This window comes from Pseudophryne corroboree, chromosome 7, assembly GCF_028390025.1.
Source record: "Pseudophryne corroboree isolate aPseCor3 chromosome 7, aPseCor3.hap2, whole genome shotgun sequence".
In the NCBI taxonomy this organism is placed as follows: domain Eukaryota; kingdom Metazoa; phylum Chordata; class Amphibia; order Anura; family Myobatrachidae; genus Pseudophryne; species Pseudophryne corroboree.
The window spans coordinates 259,735,047-259,752,861 of record NC_086450.1 but is presented as its reverse complement, the minus strand read 5'-3'; the positions used below and the strand labels follow the sequence as shown (position 1 = coordinate 259,752,861).

Here is a 17,815-nt window from a genome sequence, read left to right as displayed (position 1 = left end):
TTAATGAGACCCTGACTGCCTCTGAGCTGCCTGGGCAGGCCCGGGTTAAGAGCCCGGCTGTCCCCCGGCTGCAACATCATCAAATCTTTTATGTAATGAGTTTACATTATCATTTAAGACCTTCCACATATCCACCCAATTAGGTGTCGGCCCCGACACCACATTTCTCTGCACTTGCTCCGCCTCCACGTAACTCTCCTCATCAAACATGTCGACACAGCTGTACCGACACAACACACACAGGGAATGCTCTGAGGACAGGACCCCACAAAGGCTTTTGGGGAGACAGAGAGAGAGTATGCCAGCACACACCACAGCGCTATATAACCCAGGGATACACACTATAAAAAGTGATTACCCAATAGCTGCTTTATATGACTTTTGCGCCTAAATTTATGTGTCCCCCCTCTCTTTTTACCCTTCTTGTATCAGGATACTGCAGGGGAGAGCCTGGGGAGCGTCCTTCCAGCAGAGCTGTGAAGAGAAAATGGCGCTGGTGTGCTGAGGAAGAAGGCCCCGCCCCTTAAGCGGCAGGCTTCTGTCCCGCTTCTGTGTGAGAAAATATGGCGGGGGATTTTACATATATACAGTGCCTGACTGTATATATGTAGTTTATGCCAAAAGGTAATTCAATTGCTGCCCAGGGCTCTGTGAGGACGACGGCGGCGCGGCTCTGAGACGAACCTGTGTTCCGACTCCCTCTGGAGCTAATGGTGTCCAGTAGCCTAAGAAGCAGAGTCTATCATTTAAGTAGGGCTGCTTCTTTCCCCTCAGTCCCTCGATGCAGGGAGTCTGTTGCCAGCAGTGCTCCCTGAAAATAAAAAACCTAACAAATATACTTTCTTAGCAGGAAACTCAGGAGAGCTCCCTGCAGTACACCCATCTGCCTCTGGGCACAGTCTCAAACTGAGGTCTGGAGGAGGGGCATAGAGGGAGGAGCCAGTGCACACCCAGAGTCAAGTTCTTTCGTAGAGTGCCCATGTCTCCTGTGGAGCCAGTCTATTCCCCATGGTCCTTATGGAGTCCCCAGTATCCTCTAGGACGTTAGAGAAATAGGCTTTAGATCTTCTAAATCTGTTGAATACTTAATTTATTTTGGTACTCGCTCAGTTATTGTCTGGTGATCACAAAATAATAACTACTAAGAGTGCACAATATATAAAGAGCAGACTCCACTCTCTCAATTAACCCAGGCTCCGCCATTACAGTCCATGTTTTAAGAATATCCATGCTTGAGAACAGGTGACTTCATTTATTTGATTTAACTCTGTAATCCAAATATCTTCTTTCCAACCAAACAATGGGCAGTAAATTGGCCAGACAAGTTTGTTAGATCAAACAACTTTAATAAACTTGTCTAAAGGAGCATTTTTCAGTGTTTGAGAGCAAACGGATGATTGTTTACTCTCACAAATTACCATATTTTCATAATGGTTGGAATAATAAACTTTTAGGTGTGTGCCCAGCTTTACTCTCATTACTGGTGGTGTAGCATAATCTATGTAGTTGAAAAGCAATGAGCAGCAAACACCAGTCCAGAAGAAGTAGATATGCACCAGGTTACCAACAGCTGGTTTGAGTTTCTCAGTTACGTTCTGTCAATAAAATGTAACAATAAAGTTGGTCATAACGGATATGTAGCTTTCATTCACAATCTGCAGTTATATTGCAAGTCCATACTTTTGACTTTAACTTCAGAATAAAAGACACCCACATCAATCAACACATTTATTTATAATATAGAGCAATCACAATAGCACAAGTAATAGAAAAAAAATAATTAAAAAATGTATTGAAAAGAAACAATGTCATAGTGGAACTAGAGCTTCATGTTTCCAGGAATGACAATGCCAGAATGAGACTTTAGTGCAAGTATTTTCCTAAAATGTCACCGGACCTGAATAAGAAGTATTCCTGTAAAAAAATAAAAAAAAATAAAAAAAAATAATAATAATAATATATATATATATATATATATATATATATATATATATATATATATATATATATATATATATATATATATATATATATATATATATATATATATATATTTTTTAGAAGAGATTATATAGGGAAGGCAAAAGTGAAATCAAACAACCAGACTAAAAGATATTGAACTCTAAATACTCACCTTCTCATCCAATACCACTTTGGTGCCTCCATATTCCGGAAGTAGGACTTTTTCACCAACAGTTACACAAACTGGCTCAATCTCTCCACTCTAAAACAGAATAATAATAATGTAAAAATAATAATAAATATAAATAGATAGATCTATCTATATCTCTCTCTCTCTCTATCTATATATCTATATATACACCTCCCAGTAGCGAGTAAGCACCTCAATGATGAGGGTGTAATTGGGCCTAAGAAAAAGGTTTTTTTCTTACAATTGTGATCCCTGATTTTCATAGCAAGAAGTTGGGAGAGAGACTTTGTCAAAATATGGACACTTCTGTGTATCATGTTTGTGTGAAAATGATTTTTAATATGTAAAAATTTAAACATTTAGTATGTATCTAAATAAGGAGTTATACTCCGTCAAAGGTGATTGATGACAAACAACTTTAGGCCCAATTACACCCTCATCATTGGGGCGCTTACTTACTGTTGTGTATGGTTTGATTTTAGTTCTGGCTAACGGGGAACTCAGTGAGGAGAGCAGCCTGCCACAAAGTCACATATAGAAAGTACTCCATTAGCGCAGAACGTAACAGTATGATCATTCTAAATTAGGTAACTAGGATCATCAATGCAAAAGTGTAGTATGCGAGCAAATGCGAGTTTTAGCAACTGGTGATCAATGAATCCAAAGTCATGTAAACAAACGGTTCCCTGCTGAATACTGATTTACTTGGAAGTGTTTATTAAAATGTTTGAAAGTTTCAGGATGCTGCAGTTTTGTTCTCTTGACCACTGAAATGAAATCAGAGCAATGTGGTATTTGTTTAAAAGGAACTTAAAAAGGTGTGGGGGGGGGGGGGGATTTAAGATAAACAGGATTTTGGTTACTTACCGATAAATCCCTTCCTCCAATTCCACAGGGGACTCTGGAGTACATTTACAGTAGGGGATATAAAAAAGGTAGCAATTGGGAGCTGGAACTTTAAATTTTAGAAATGTGACCAGCTCCTCCTCTACTATGTCCCCACTCCAAGCCAGTCTAAAAAAAACTGTGCCAGAGGAGAGCTATAAGAAAACCAAACTTCAATGGGAGCAGGTTACCGAAGTTCACCAGATAAAAAAACACAAAACTCAAGAAAACTGCAGTGAACTAGAATAAACAAAGTCAGTCACACAGTGTAATGACAAACAAACAAGGCAGGAAGAACAGAGTCAGGTGGGCGCCCAGTGTCCCCTGTGGTATCGGAGAAAATAGGATTTTGGTACCTACCGGTAAATCCTTTTCTCGTATTCGATACTGGGGTCCACATTAGTACCATGGGGTATAGACGGGTCCACCAGAAGCCATTGGCACTTTAAGAGTTTAAGAGTGTGGGTCATCTCCTCCCTCTATGCCCCTCCCACCAGTCTCAGTCTAGAAACTGTGCCCGAGGAGACAACATACTTCGAGAGAAGGAATTACACAGATAGTGGAGAGATTCATACAAGCTCACACATACAAAGCACGTCAAGTCAACTAGCTTGAACTAATCAGCAAATGGCTGAAACATTACTTACCCAGTAACTAAGAAGTATGCAACTAAACGAAGTGGTACTGAAGCAAATAACAAGCAGGAAAACGAAGCGCTGAGCTGGTGCCCAGCATCCTCTATGGACTACGAGAAAAGGATTTACCGGTAGGTACCAAAAGCCTATTTTCTCTTAAGTCCTAGAGGATGCTGGGCTCCACATTAGTACCATGGGGATGTACCAAAGCTCCCAGAACAGGAGGGAGAGCGCGGAGGCTACTGCAAAACTGATTGGCCTCTGATGATCTGAAGTTCAGTCTAAGTATCGAACTTGTAGTACCTTGCAAACGTGTTCGACCACGACCAAGTTGCCGCTCAGCAAAACTGCATTGCCAAGACACCCCGGGCAGCCGCCCAGGAAGACCTTACGAGTAGAGTGGGCCTTAACAGATCTTGGACATTGCAGTCCTGCCGTAGAATAGGCATGCTGTATAGTGAACCTAATCCAGTGAGAAATAGACGGCTTAGAAGCAGGACACCCAATTTTCTTGGGATCGTACAGGACAAACAAAGAGTCCGATTTCCTGTGGCGAGAAGTTCTCTTCACATAAATCTTCAGAGCCCTCGTGACATCCAAGGACTTCGAAGTAATCGAGGGGTCAGTAGCCGCTGGCACCACAATAGGTTGGTTGATCTGAAATGACGACACAACCTTTGGAAAGAACTGCTGACGAGTCCGGAGCTCAGCTCTATCCTCATGGAAGATCAAGTAAGGGCTTTTGCATGACAAAGCCCCCAGCTCAGGGACAGTTACCACCTTCCATGTAAGAAATTTGAGCTCCACCTCCTGTAGAGGCTCAAACCAATCCGACTGGAGAAACTGCAACACCACGTTAAGGTCCCAAGGCGCCGTAGGCGGTACAAAGGGAGGTTGCAGAACTCCCTTTCTTAGAAGCGGGGCCAGATGAAGAAGATAGTTGTAGACGGCTCTTAGTTCCAGAATGTTGATGGGCAGGCTGGCTTCTAGGCTTGACTACCTTCCCTGGAAGGTCACCCCTTGAGTGACTGCTCCCCAGCCCCGGAGGCTCGCCTCCGTCGTTAGCAGGACCCAGTCCTGAATCCCGAACCTGCGGCCCACCAGCAGGTGAGGTAATTGAAGCCACCATAGGAGTAAAATCCTCGCCCTTGGCGACAGACTCATTCTCTGATGCATGTGGAGGTGAGATCCCGACCACTTGTCCAGGAGGTCCGAGCATAAAACCTCCCGTACTGGATAGCCTCGTAGGAGGCCACCATCTTTCCCCATAGGCGAATGCATTGATGAACCGACACCCGAGGTGGCTTCAAGACATCCCTGACCATGGACTGGATCACCAACGCCTTGTCCCGCGGAAGGAACACCCGCTGTACTTTCGTGTCCAGGATCATTCCCAGAAACGACAATCTCCGGGTCGGTTCCAAATGTGACTTTGGAAAATTCAGAATCCAGCCGTGTTGTGAGAACAATGGATTGCCACAACCTTTCCCTGGACGATGCCTTTATCAGGAGATCGTCCAGATAAGGAATGATTTTCACACCCAGTTTTCGGAGTAGCATCATCATCTCCGCCATCACCTTGGTAAACACCCTTGGGTGCCGTGGAGAGGCCGAACGGCAGAGCCTGGAACTGAAAATGACAGTCCAGCAATGCGAACCGGAGATAAGCCTGATGCGGCAGCCAGATCGGAATGTGAAGGTATGCATCCTTGATATCCAGAGATACCAGGAATTCCCCCTCTTCCAGACCTGCCATCACCGCCCTGAGAGACTACATCTTGAACTCCCTTAGGAGTTCAACGACTTTAGATTCAGTATAGGCCTGACCGAACCATCTGGTTTCGGTACCATGAAAAGGTTCGAAAAGCAACCCTTTGTAAGCATGTGCGGTGGTACCGGCACAATGCTTGTGCCTCCACCAGCAACAGAGTTGGTAAGCCCGACCTGAAAAACCGATGAGGACGGAGACTTTGAAATTCCAGCCTGTATCCCTGAGAGACAATATCTACCACCCAGGAATCCAGGCCGGACGAGACCCAGATCTGACTGTTAATGTCTGAGTCTTGCTCCCACAGGCCCCACCTCGGGGCCTCCCGTCCACAGTCATGCGGATGACTTAGGGGTACCTGAAGCAGGCTTTTGTTCTTGGGAACCTGCAGCGGCAGGTTTCTTGGACAACCTTACCTCCTCTGAAGAAGGTATTGGATGACTTGGCCTTTCTGGTCTTGTTGGGCCAAAAGGACTGCTGCGTACCTGTGGAGAAGGATCTCTTCGGAGCAGGAGCTGCTGCGGGAAGATACGGAGACTTACCCGCTGTAGCGGTTGAAATCCACGCATCTAGTTTACCCCAAAGAGAGCCTGGCCTATATAGGGTAGCAACGCGACACTTCTGGATTCCGCGTCGGCCGACCACTGGTGGAGCCACAGCCCCCGACGAGCTGAAACAGACATGGAGCCATGGAACCCAGGTCTTTCATGGATTCTACCATGAAACCTGCAGAATCATGAATGTTGCGCAAATACAATGCAACCTCATCCCTATCCATGGTATCCAAACTCTCCAGCAAGGCAGCCGACCACTTCACTATTGCCTTTGCAATCCATGCACTAGCAATAGTGGGGCGTAAAATGGCCCCTGAAGCAGTGTACACTGATTTCAGAGTATTATCAATTTTTCTATCCGCCGGCTCCTTTAAGGCGGTAGATCCTGGTACCGAAAACCACCTTTTTTGAGAGTCCAGATACAGATGTGTCAACAATTGGTGGGTTTTCCCACTTTTTCCTATCCTCCTCAGGCAAAGGAAAAGCTACCAGAATCCTCTTAGGGATCTGAAACTTCTTTTCAGGATTCACCCAGGCCTTTTCAAATATAGCATCTAGCTCTTTTGAAGCAGGGAAGGTTAGCGAGGCTATCTTGTTTTTCAGTGAAGAAAGCCTCCTCAACCTGCTCCGATGTGGTATCATTAACATTTAACACATCCCGGATAGCCTCTATCAACAACTGTACTCCCCTTGCAAGAGATGCGGACCCCCGCAACACATCCCCGTCACCATGTGTGGTGTCAGAATCGGTATCAGTGTCGTCTTGTGTTACCTGCACAAGCGCACGTTTGTGGGGGTATATAGCGGGGTGACCTGAGGTACCCGACAAGGGCCACGCAGCCATAGAGGACTGTAAGACCTGGGTTGCCGACTCATTACTGGTAACCCTGTCAGAAATCTGAGAAATCCAAGTCCTGATAGAGGAAAACCACTCTGGTTCCCTTGCTGGAATCTGTGCTAAACCAGTGCTATCCTGATTGCATGGAATGGGATCATCCTGTGAGGATAAATCCTCAGCAGCATATGACACTGTATCTCTGGACATTGCTGCTAGTGACCACAAAACACACACAGGATGGGGTAAGACAGAGGCCCCCCCCCCTCCCCCAAGAATGGCAAGAGAGACAGATTTCTATACAAAGAGAAACCTTTTACCAGCGCTGACTTGTGCTCCTTAATAGGACACAGTCAAGTATTTAGCCTCCCCCCCCTTCTACAACACCCTGGTTCCGGTACAGCAACTGGAGCTGCTGTGGAGGGATCAGGAACTTTCTTCTGCTTGCAGCAAGCAGGAAAATGGCACTGTAACGCTGCAGGTCCGCTGAGAGAAGCTCCACCCCCTTCCCGGCGCAGTCTTCCCGCTCAACTGTGTTCAAATTTGGTCTGAGGAGTTTTGCTGGCTGGAGCCCTGGGGCCAGACAGGCTTGCTGACCAAGTTTGAGAGTAAGCACTGGCCCAGGGCACCCTTCACTGCGCCGCAGTGTGCCGCTGGTACCATCTGGGAGCGCGGTTAATACCGCGCTCCCAACCCTGTTGCCGCCATATTCACACCGGCCCCCCGCATGCTAGGGTGGGTCGGTGACTAACTCACCACCTTCTTCAGCTCTGTAAGGGGTCGGCGGCATGCTGCTGGGGTGAGCGGTGCCCCTGCGGCGGAGACCGATCAGCCCCTCTGGAGCTCAGTGTCCAGTCAGCGGAGTCAGTGGCTCAGACCCCGCAGGGCGGACACTGCTCCCCACCCTTAGTCCCACACTGCAGGGAGGCTGTTGCCAGCAGCCTCCCTGTAAAAAAAAAAAAAAAAAAAAAAAAAAAAAAAACAAACAAACTCTAAACTAAGCTTTTTCCAGGAAAGCTCAGGAGAGCTCCCCTAGCTGTGACCGGCTCCTCCGGGCACAATTTCTAAACAGAGTCTGGTAGGAGGGCCATAGATGGAGGAGACAGCCCACACTCTTAAACTCTTAAAGTGCCAATGGCTCCTGGTGGACCAGTCTATACCCCATAGTACTAATGTGGACCCCAGCATCCTCTAGGACGTTAGAGAAAGGGAATTTAACGCTAAGTTCCAAAATCCTGTTCTCCTTAATCCACTAGGGGACACTGGAGTGCAGTAACAGTGGGGATGTCCCAGAGCTCCCATCACAGGTAGGAGAGCGATGAGAACCCTGCAAAACAGCACGGCCACACTGCGAGGCTGCAAAGGTATCAAACCTGTAAAAATCGGACCAAAGGTGTGTTGGCTCGACCAAGTGACCGCGCGACACAAGGTGGTCATGGAAACCCCACGAGCATCCACCAAAGAGGAACCCACCGAGCGCAAAACTGGTGGTTCCCGAAAAACTGCCAAATAAGCCTGCCTGATGGTCAGATGGATCCAATGGGCCAGAGTCTGCTTGAAGCCGGCCACACAGAACGAGCAGCATCGTACAGGACAAAAGGAATCAGACTTTTAAATAGAATTAGTCCTGTCTACGTAGATTTTCAGCACCCTGACAACTTCCAGAGATCTGGTATCCAGTGAATCTGCCGGGAGCTGGGACCACAAGTGGCTGGTTGATGTGGGAGGCCGAAACCACTTCAGGAAGAAAGGACATTTTTGTACGAAGCTCTGCCCTATCCTTCATGGAACACCGGTAAGGAGGATGGCAGGATAGAGCTCCAAGCTCAGACAGCCTTACGGCCGAAGCAGGTGCAAGGAAAAGGACTACTTTCCAGGTGATACTCCAGCTCCACTGACGTTGGAGGCCGAAAATGTGGTTGTAGTCTGATAACCCCCTGAAAGAAGGTCTATACCTCTGGATGGAAGGCCAAATTTCTCTGGGAGAAAATGGAAAGTGCAGAGACCTGAACTTTTAAGGAACAGAGACGCAGGCCCACTGAAAAACCCACTTGTAGGAACAGAAGGAGTCAGGCTACCGGAAAACATTAGGGGGAGCCCCCCGCCGTTCATACCATGCCACATAGGCTTTCCAAATACAGTGGTAATGGGAAGAAGTGACTGCCTTTCAGGCCTGAATCATGGTAGGTATACATGCAGAAGAGATACCCTTCTGCCTCAAGATGGCCTTTTCAACAGCCACGCCATCAAACGTAGCCTACTTTAGTCCGGATAAAGAAAAAGGACCCTGCTGTAGAAGATCCTCCCGCAGTGGAAAGAGCCAAGGCTCGGCTATCGACAGAAAATGGAGATTGGAGTACCAAGCTTTGCGGGGCCAGTCTGTAGCCACTAGAAGAACCACAGCATCTTTTCTCTTTATGCGCTGCAGAACCGTGGCAGTCAAACTGAAAGTCCTAGGGTGCCATGAGGGCATATATGTCCACTGCCACAGGGTCTCTCGTTCCAGAGTAGTAGAGCGGCAGTTGGGATACCATGAGGTCGATCTGAGGGTTACCACACAGACAGACCAGCTATTGGAACACATGCAGACTGAGAGCCCACTCCCCTGGGTGTACATCCTGGCAGCTGAAATAATCAGCCTCCCAATTATCTACGTCTGGAATGAAGACTGCCGACATGACAAGTGCGTATTCTTCCGCCCAGAGCAGAATGCGGCTGACCTCTCATAGCAGAACAGCTGAAAGTGCCTTCCTGTCAGTTGATGTTTGCCCCCGCTGTGGCATTGTGCAACTGAACTCTGATGGCTCGACCTCAAAGCAGGTGAGCTTCCTGTAACAGAGCGTTGTACACTGCCCTTAATTCGAGTATGTTTATGGGCAGTGTCGATTCTTGGGAAGACCAGTACCCTTGAGACTGGTGTTCCAGGGTCACTACCCCCACCCTCGCAGGCTTGCGTCTGTGGTGAGGAGAGTCCACTCTCAAACACCAAACCTTTTGCCTTCCAACTGGTGTGTTGAATCTAGCCACAGACAGCTGAAAAGGTCTTGAGTGAAAACAACTGCACGGAATGGCCTCAAATGTTGCCACAATCTTTCCGAGGAGTCAGATACACAAGTGGACCGATACCAGACAATGTTGTATAACAAACCTCACCAACTCCTGTATAGCCAAGACCCTGTCTCGAGGAAGGAAGACCCTCTGACGGACTGTGTCGAGAATCATCCCCAGGAACTTGCAGCCGTTGTGTTGGGTGCAGGTGAGACTTCGGGAAGTTCAAGATCCACCCATGACGAATCAGGAGGTTGTGAGTCACCGTTATATTGTGAAGTAACTGGTCTCTGGAGTGAGCCTTCAGTAGAAGGTCGTCCAGATGAGGGACAATCGTCACTCCTTGTATCTGAGAGCCATCATGACTGCCATGATCTTCGTGAACACCCTGGGGGCCGAGTAGAGTCCGAATGGCAGCACCTGGAATTGGGAGTGAGAATCCCGTATGGCGTATTTGAGAAAATTCTGATGCGGAGGCCAAATGGGAACGTGCAGATAGGTATCCTTGATGTCCAAGGTTACAAGGAACTCGTTTTGTTCCACACCCGCAATAACCGACTGAAGGGACTCCATCTTGAATCAGAGTACCCTCAAGAAAGGATTGAGAGCCTTCAAGTTCAGATCTGGTCTGGCCGAGCCGTCCGGCTTCGGTACGAGAAATGGGCTTGAGTAGTAGCCCTCTTTCCTCTGATGTGTGGGGATTGGGACCAGCACCCTTGCGGACACTAGTTTTGTAAACAGTGACCTGCAATACGACACTCCTATCGTCTGAAGCTGACAAACCCGTACTAAAACGTTGAGGCAGTTGTTGTTGAAAATCTATTTTGTACCTGTGGGTGATGAGATCCCGAACCCAGGTATCTGGACAGGATTTCACCCACACAACCCTGAAATCCCACAGACGAGCTCCCACTCTGGGGTTCCCCAGGTGAGAGAGAAGCCTATCATGCACTAGGCTTATTGGAGGACTTGCTATCCTGTTGGGCGGAGAGTGTTGACCCTCTGCCTCAACCTCTAGAGCCACGGAAAACTATAGTTCCTCCCCTGGAACGGCCTCTAAACTTAGAAGGTGCACGAAAGGACCGAAAAGAAGACACCGCATAAGTCCTGTAGGGAGATGAGTAGACATAACCCGTGGCTTAAAAAATCCACATGTCTAGTGCCTTACTGAACAGGACCTGACCCGTAAAAAGGCAAAGCTTCCACCACCCTCTTAGATTCTGCAACCACCTGCCATTGACATAGCCAAAGTGCTCTGCGGGGCAGATATAGCCAGGGCGGAAAGCCGAGCTCAGGGGATGCAGACATCCTTGGATGCTTCTCAAAGATACCCCACTGATTAGCGGATGTGCTCTGCAAGAGAGATCAGCTGTTCAGAAGATAAATCATCACACACGCCTGAGGACAGTTGTTCTGCACAGGCTTCAGTAGCCTTGTTGACCTAACAACCTACCCGAATAGGACGACTTAACACACCTTCTGCGGAATAAATCTCCTTTAAAGTAGTTTCAAAATTTTCTCTCTGACATTTACTTTAGTGAGGTGGCCCCTGGAACTGGTCGAATAGTCTTTTTGGACAGATGAGATCCTGAGGGATTCACCGTAGTAGGAGTCTCAGCATCCCTATTACAGCCAGCAAATGCTCCTTTCATATCTTTAGGACAGGTAATACAGCTGTGCACCTGCAAAACATGCATTGTGTGGGGTCCTGAGAACAGAGTTTGAGAACCTGTGATCGAATACATCACAAACAAAGTACAACACACTTTGGCCCTCATAACGAGTTGATCGCTAGCTGCATTTGTTCGCCGTGTAGCGATCAGGCTAAAAATCGGCATTTCTGTGCATGCACCACAATGCGCAGGCGCGTTGTACGGGTACAATGAGCATTGTGGTTTTGCACGGCAGAACGCAGGAAGATTGACATGAAGTGGGCGTTTCTGGGTGTCAACCAACAGTTTTCAGGGCGTGTTTAGAAAAAATAAGATTTTACTCACCGGTAAATCTATTTCTCGTAGTCCGTAGGGGATGCTGGGAACTCCGTAAGGACCATGGGGAATAGCGGCTCCGCAGGAGACTGGGCACAACTAAAGAAAGCTTTAGGACTACCTGGTGTGCACTGGCTCCTCCCTCTATGACCCTCCTCCAGACCTCAGTTAGGATACTGTGCCCGGAAGAGCTGACACAATAAGGAAAGGATTTTGAATCCCGGGTAAGACTCATACCAGCCACACCAATCACACCGTATAACTTGTGATACTATACGCAGTTAACAGTATGAAATATAACTGAGCCTCTCAACAGATGGCTAGTTAAACAATAACTATATACAAGTATTGCAGACAATCCGCACTTGGGACGGGCGCCCAGCATCCACTACGGACTACGAGAAATAGATTTACCGGTGAGTAAAATCTTATTTTCTCTAACGTCCTAGTGGATGCTGGGAACTTCGTAAAAACCATGGGGATTATACCAAAGCTCCCAAACGGGCGGGAGAGTGCGGATGACTCTGCAGCACCGAATGAGCGAACTCTAGGTCCTCCTCAGCCAGGGTATCAAACTTGTAGAATTTAGCAAATGTGTTTGGCCCCGACCAAGTAGCTGCTCGGCAAAGTTGTAAAGCCGAGACCCCTCGGGCAGCCGCCCAAGAAGAGCCCACCTTCCTCATGGAATGGGCTTTTACAGATTTAGGATGCGGCAGTCCAGCCGCAGAATGTGCAAGTTGAATCGTGCTACAGATCCAGCGAGCAATAGTCTGCTTTGAAGCAGGCGCACCCAACTTGTTGGGCGCATGCAGGATAAATAGCGTGTCAGTCTTTCTGACTCCAGCTGTCCTGGAAACATAGCCCGGACTACATCCAGCAACTTGGAGTCCTCCAAGTCACGAGTAGCTGCAGGCACCACAATAGGCTGGTTCAAATGAAACGCTGAAACCACCTTTGGGAGAAATTGGGGACGAGTCCTCAATTCCGCCCTATCCATATGGAAAATCAGATAAGGGCTTTTACAAGACAAAGCCGCCAATTCTGACACACGCCTGGCCGAAGCCAAGGCCAACAGCATGACCACTTTCCACGTGAGATATTTTAGTTCCACGGTTTTAAGTGGTTCAAACCAATGCGACTTTAGGAAATCCAACACCACGTTGAGATCCCAAGGTGCCACTGGGGACACAAAAGGGGGCTGAATATGCAGCACTCCCTTAACAAATGTCTGAACTTCAGGTAGTGAAGCCAGTTCTTTTTGGAAGAAAATCGATAGAGCCGAAATCTGGACCTTAATGGAAACCAATTTTAGGCCCATAGTCGCCCCTGACTGTAGGAAGTGCAGAAATCGACCTAGCTGAAATTCCTCCGTTGGGGCCTTCCTGGCCTCACACCATGCAACATATTTCCGCCATATGCGGTGATAATGGTTTGCGGTCACTTCTTTCCTAGCTTTAATAAGCGTAGGGATAACTTCCTCCGGAATGCCCTTTTCCTTCAGGATCCGGCGTTCAACCGCCATGCCGTCAAACGCAGCTGCGGTAAGTCTTGGAACAGACAGGGCCCCTGCTGCAGCAGGTCCTGTCTGAGCGGCAGAGGCCATGTGCCCTCCAAGATCATTTCTTGAAGTTCTGGGTACCAAGCTCTTCTTGGCCAATCCGGAACAGTGAGTATAGTTCTTACTCCTCTCCTTATTAGTCTCAGTACCTTGGGTATGAGAGGCAGAGGAGGGAACACATACACCGACCGGTACACCCACGGTGTTACCAGAGCGTCCACAGCTATCGCCTGAGGGTCCCTTGACCTGGCGCAATATCTTTTTAGCTTTTTGTTGAGGCGGGACGCCATCATGTCCACCTGTGGCCTTTCCCACCGGTGTACAAATCATTTGGAAGACTTCTGGACGAAGTCCCCACTCTCCCGGGTGGAGGTCGTGTCTGCTGAGAGTCTGCTTCCCAGTTGTCCACTCCGGGAATGAACACTGCTGACAGTGCTAACATATGATTTTCCGCTCATCGGAGAATCCTTGTGGCTTCTGCCATTGCCATCCTGCTTCTTGTGCCGCCCTGTCGGTTTACATGGGCGACCGCCGTGATGTTGTCTGACTGGATCAGCACCGGCTGGTGTTGAAGCAGGGGTCTTGCCTGACTTAGGGCATTGTAAATGGCCCTTAGTTCCAGAATATTTATGTGTAGGGAAGTCTCCTGACTTGTCCATAGTCCCTGGAAGTTTCTTCCCTGTGTGACTGCCCCCCAACCTCGAAGGCTGGCATCCGTGGTCACCAGGACCCAGTCCTGTATGCCGAATATGCGGCCCTCTAGAAGATGAGCACTCTGCAGCCACCACAACAGCGACACCCTGGTCCTTGGAGACAGGGTTATCAGCCGATGCATCTGAAGATGCGATCCGGACCACTTGTCCAACAGATCCCACTGAAAGATCCTTGCATGGAACCTTCCGAATGGAATTGCTTCGTAAGAAGCCACCATCTTTCCCAGGACTCGCGTGCAGTGGTGCACCGACACCTGTTTTGGTTTTAGGAGGTCTCTGACTAGAGATGACAACTCCTTGGCCTTCTCCTCCGGGAGAAATACTTTTTTCTGTTCTGTGTCCAGAACCATCCCCAGGAACAGTAGACGCGTTGTAGGAACCAGCTGCGACTCTGGAATATTCAGGATCCAGCCGTGCTGTTGTAGCACTTCCCGAGCTAGTGCTACACCGATCAACAACTGTTCCCTGGACCTCGCCTTTATAAGGAGATCGTCCAAGTACGGGATAATTAAAACTCCCTTTCTCCGAAGGAGTATCATCATTTCGGCCATTACCTTGGTAAATACCCTCGGTGCCGTGGACAGACCAAACGGCAACGTCTGGAATTGGTAATGACAGTCCTGTACCACAAATCTGAGGTACTCCTGGTGAGGAGGGTAAATGGGGACATGCAGCTAAGCATCCTTGATGTCCAGTGATACCATGGAATCCTCCTCGTCCAGGCTTGCAATCACCGCCCTGAGCGATTCCATCTTGAACTTGAACCTTCTTATATAAGTGTTCAAGGATTTTAAAATTTAAAATGGGTCTCACCGAACCGTCCGGTTTCGGTACCACAAACATTGTAGAATAGTAACCCCTTCCTTGTTGAAGGAGGGGTACCTTGATTATCACCTGCTGAGAATACAGCTTGTGAATCGCCTCCAGCACTGCCTCCCTGTCCGGGGGAGCTGTCGGCAAGGCAGATTTGAGGAAACGGCGAGGGGGAGACGTCTCGAAATTCCAGCTTGTACCCCTGAGATACTACTTGTAGAATCCAGGGATCCACCCGTGAGCGAGCCCACTGGTCGCTGAAGTTCTTGAGACGGGCCCCCACCGTACCTGGCTCCGCCTGTGGAGCCCCAGCATCATGCGGTGGACTTAGAGGAAGCGGGGGGAGGACTTTTGTTCCTGGGAACTGGCTGTATGTTGCAGCTTTTTCCCTCTACCTCTGCATCTGGGCAGAAAGGACGCGCCTCTAACCCGCTTGCCTTTCTGGGGCCGAAAGGACTGTACCTGATAATACGGTGCTTTCTTTGGCTGTGAGGGAACATGGGGTAAAAATGCTGACTTCCCAGCTGTCGCTGTGGAAACGAGGTCAGAGAGACCATCCCCAAACAACTCCTCACCCTTGTAAGGCAATACTTCCATGTGCCTTTTAGAATCTGCATCTCCTGTCCACTGCCGAGTCCACAATCCTCTCCTGGCAGAAATGGACATTGCGTTTATTTTAGATGCCAGCCGGCAAATATCCCTCTGTGCATCTCTCATGTACAAGACAACGTCTTTCATATGCTCTACGGTTAGCAATATAGTGTCCCTGTCTAGGGTATCAATGTTTTCCGACAGGGAATCTGACCACGCAGCTGCAGCACTGCACATCCATGCTGAAGCAATAGCCGGTCTCAGTATAATACCTGAGTGTGTATATACAGACTTCAGGATAGCCTCCTGCTTTCTATCTGCAGGCTCCTTCAGGGCGGCCGTGTCCGGAGACGGTAGTGCCACCTTTTTTGACAGACGTGTGAGCGCCTTATCCACCCTAGGGGATCTCTCCCAACGTGACCTGTCCTCTGGCGGGAAAGGGTACGCCATTAGTAAATTTTTAGAAATTACCAGTTTCTTATCGGGGAAGCCCACGCTTCTTCACACACTTCATTTAATTCATCAGATGGGGGAAAAACCACTGGTAGTTTTTTCTCCCCAAACATAATACCCTTTTTTGTGGTACCTGGGGTAATATCAGAAATATGCAACACATTTTTCATTGCCGTAATCATGTAACGGGTGGCTTTATTGGAATGTACACTAGTCTCATCGTCGACACTGGAGTCAGTATCCGTGTCGACATCTGCCATCTGAGGTAGCGGGCGTTTTAGAGCCCTGATGGCTTTAGAGACGTCTGGGCAGGCACAGGCTGAGAAGCCGGCTGTCCCACATCTGCTATGTCGTCAAACCTTTTACGTAAGGAGTCGACACTGTCGCGTAATTCCTTCCACATAACCATCCACTCAGGTGTCGACCCCGCAGGGGGTGACATCACATTTATCGGCACCTGCTCCGCCTCCACATAAGCCTCCTCATCCAACATGTCGACACAGCCGTACCGACACACCGCACACACAGGGAATGCTCTGACTGAGGACAGGACCCCACAAAGCCCTTTGGGGAGACAGAGAGAGAGTATGCCAGCACACACCAACAGCGCTATGTAACACAGGGATTAACACTATAACTGAGTGATTTTTCCCAATAGCTGCTTGTATACACAATATTGCGCCTAAATTTAGTGCCCCCCCTCTCTTTTTTACTCTATGTAGTCTGGAAACTGCAGGGGAGAGCCTGGGAGCGATCCTTCCAGCGGAGCTGTGAGGGAAAATGGCGCCAGTGTGCTGAGGGAGACAGCCCCGCCCCTTTTTCGGCGGACTTCTCCCGCTTTTTTCTATGTATATCTGGCAGGGATATCATACATACATATACACACACATACATATATATATATATATATATATATATATATATATATATATATATACACATATATATATATATATATATATATATCTCTATGACTATATTATGTGTTATTTGCCAGCCAAGGTACTCAATATTGCAGCCCAGGGCGCCCCCCCCCCAGCGCCCTGCACCCATCAGTGACCGGAGTGTGAGGTGTGCATGGGAAGCAATGGCGCACAGCTGCAGTGCTGTGCGCCACCTTGATGAAGACCGAAGTCTTCTGCCGCCGATTTCCAGGACCCTCTTCTTGCTTCTGGCTCTGTAAGGGGGACGGCGGCGCGGCTCCTGGACCGGACGACCGAGGCTGGGCCTGTGTTCGATCCCTCTGGAGCTAATGGTGTCCAGTAGCCTAGAAGCCCAAGCTAGCTGCAAGCAGGTAGGTTCGCTTCTCTCCCCTTAGTCCCTCGTAGCAGTGAGTCTGTTGCCAGCAGATCTCACTGAAAATAAAAAACCTAAAATAAACTTTTTTCTAAGGAGAGCCCCTAGTGTGCATCCAGCTCAGCCGGGCACAAAATTCTAACTGAGGTCTGGAGGAGGGTCATAGAGGGAGGAGCCAGTGCACACCAGGTAGTCCTAAAGCTTTCTTTAGTTGTGCCCAGTCTCCTGCGGAGCAGCTATTCCCCATGGTCCTTACGGAGTTCCCAGCATCCACTAGGACGTCAGAGAAAATGCAGGTGCGTCTGAAAAAACGCAGGCGTGGCTGGGCGGGTGTGTGTTATCAAAAGCCATCCCTCCATTAGAATCAACGCACACGATAACTACAGGGCTGGTTTTGTTTTGCACAAAAATATTTTGCAGGCGCTCAGCTGCACAAGCGTTTGCACTTCTGCAAAGCTAAAATAAACTCCACAGTGGGCGGCGAGAATGCGTTTGCACGGCTGCTAAAAGCAGCCAGCGAGCGATC

General features: G+C 48.5%; 1 protein-coding gene across 1 annotated transcript in view; it reads right to left on the bottom strand.

The window, feature by feature from the left end:
• Nucleotides 1–1,715: 1,715 nt before the first annotated feature.
• HSPE1 (heat shock protein family E (Hsp10) member 1) overlaps nucleotides 1,716–17,815 on the bottom strand; it is a 63,134-nt gene continuing 47,034 nt past the window's right edge. Inside the window, exons 3-4 of the mRNA XM_063934113.1 lie at nucleotides 2,135–2,224; nucleotides 1,716–1,914 (exon numbers count right to left, since the gene is read on the bottom strand). Coding sequence (XP_063790183.1) covers nucleotides 1,864–1,914; nucleotides 2,135–2,224 — 141 coding nt within the window. The 3' untranslated portion in view covers nucleotides 1,716–1,863. The remainder of the gene's footprint in view (nucleotides 1,915–2,134; nucleotides 2,225–17,815) is intronic.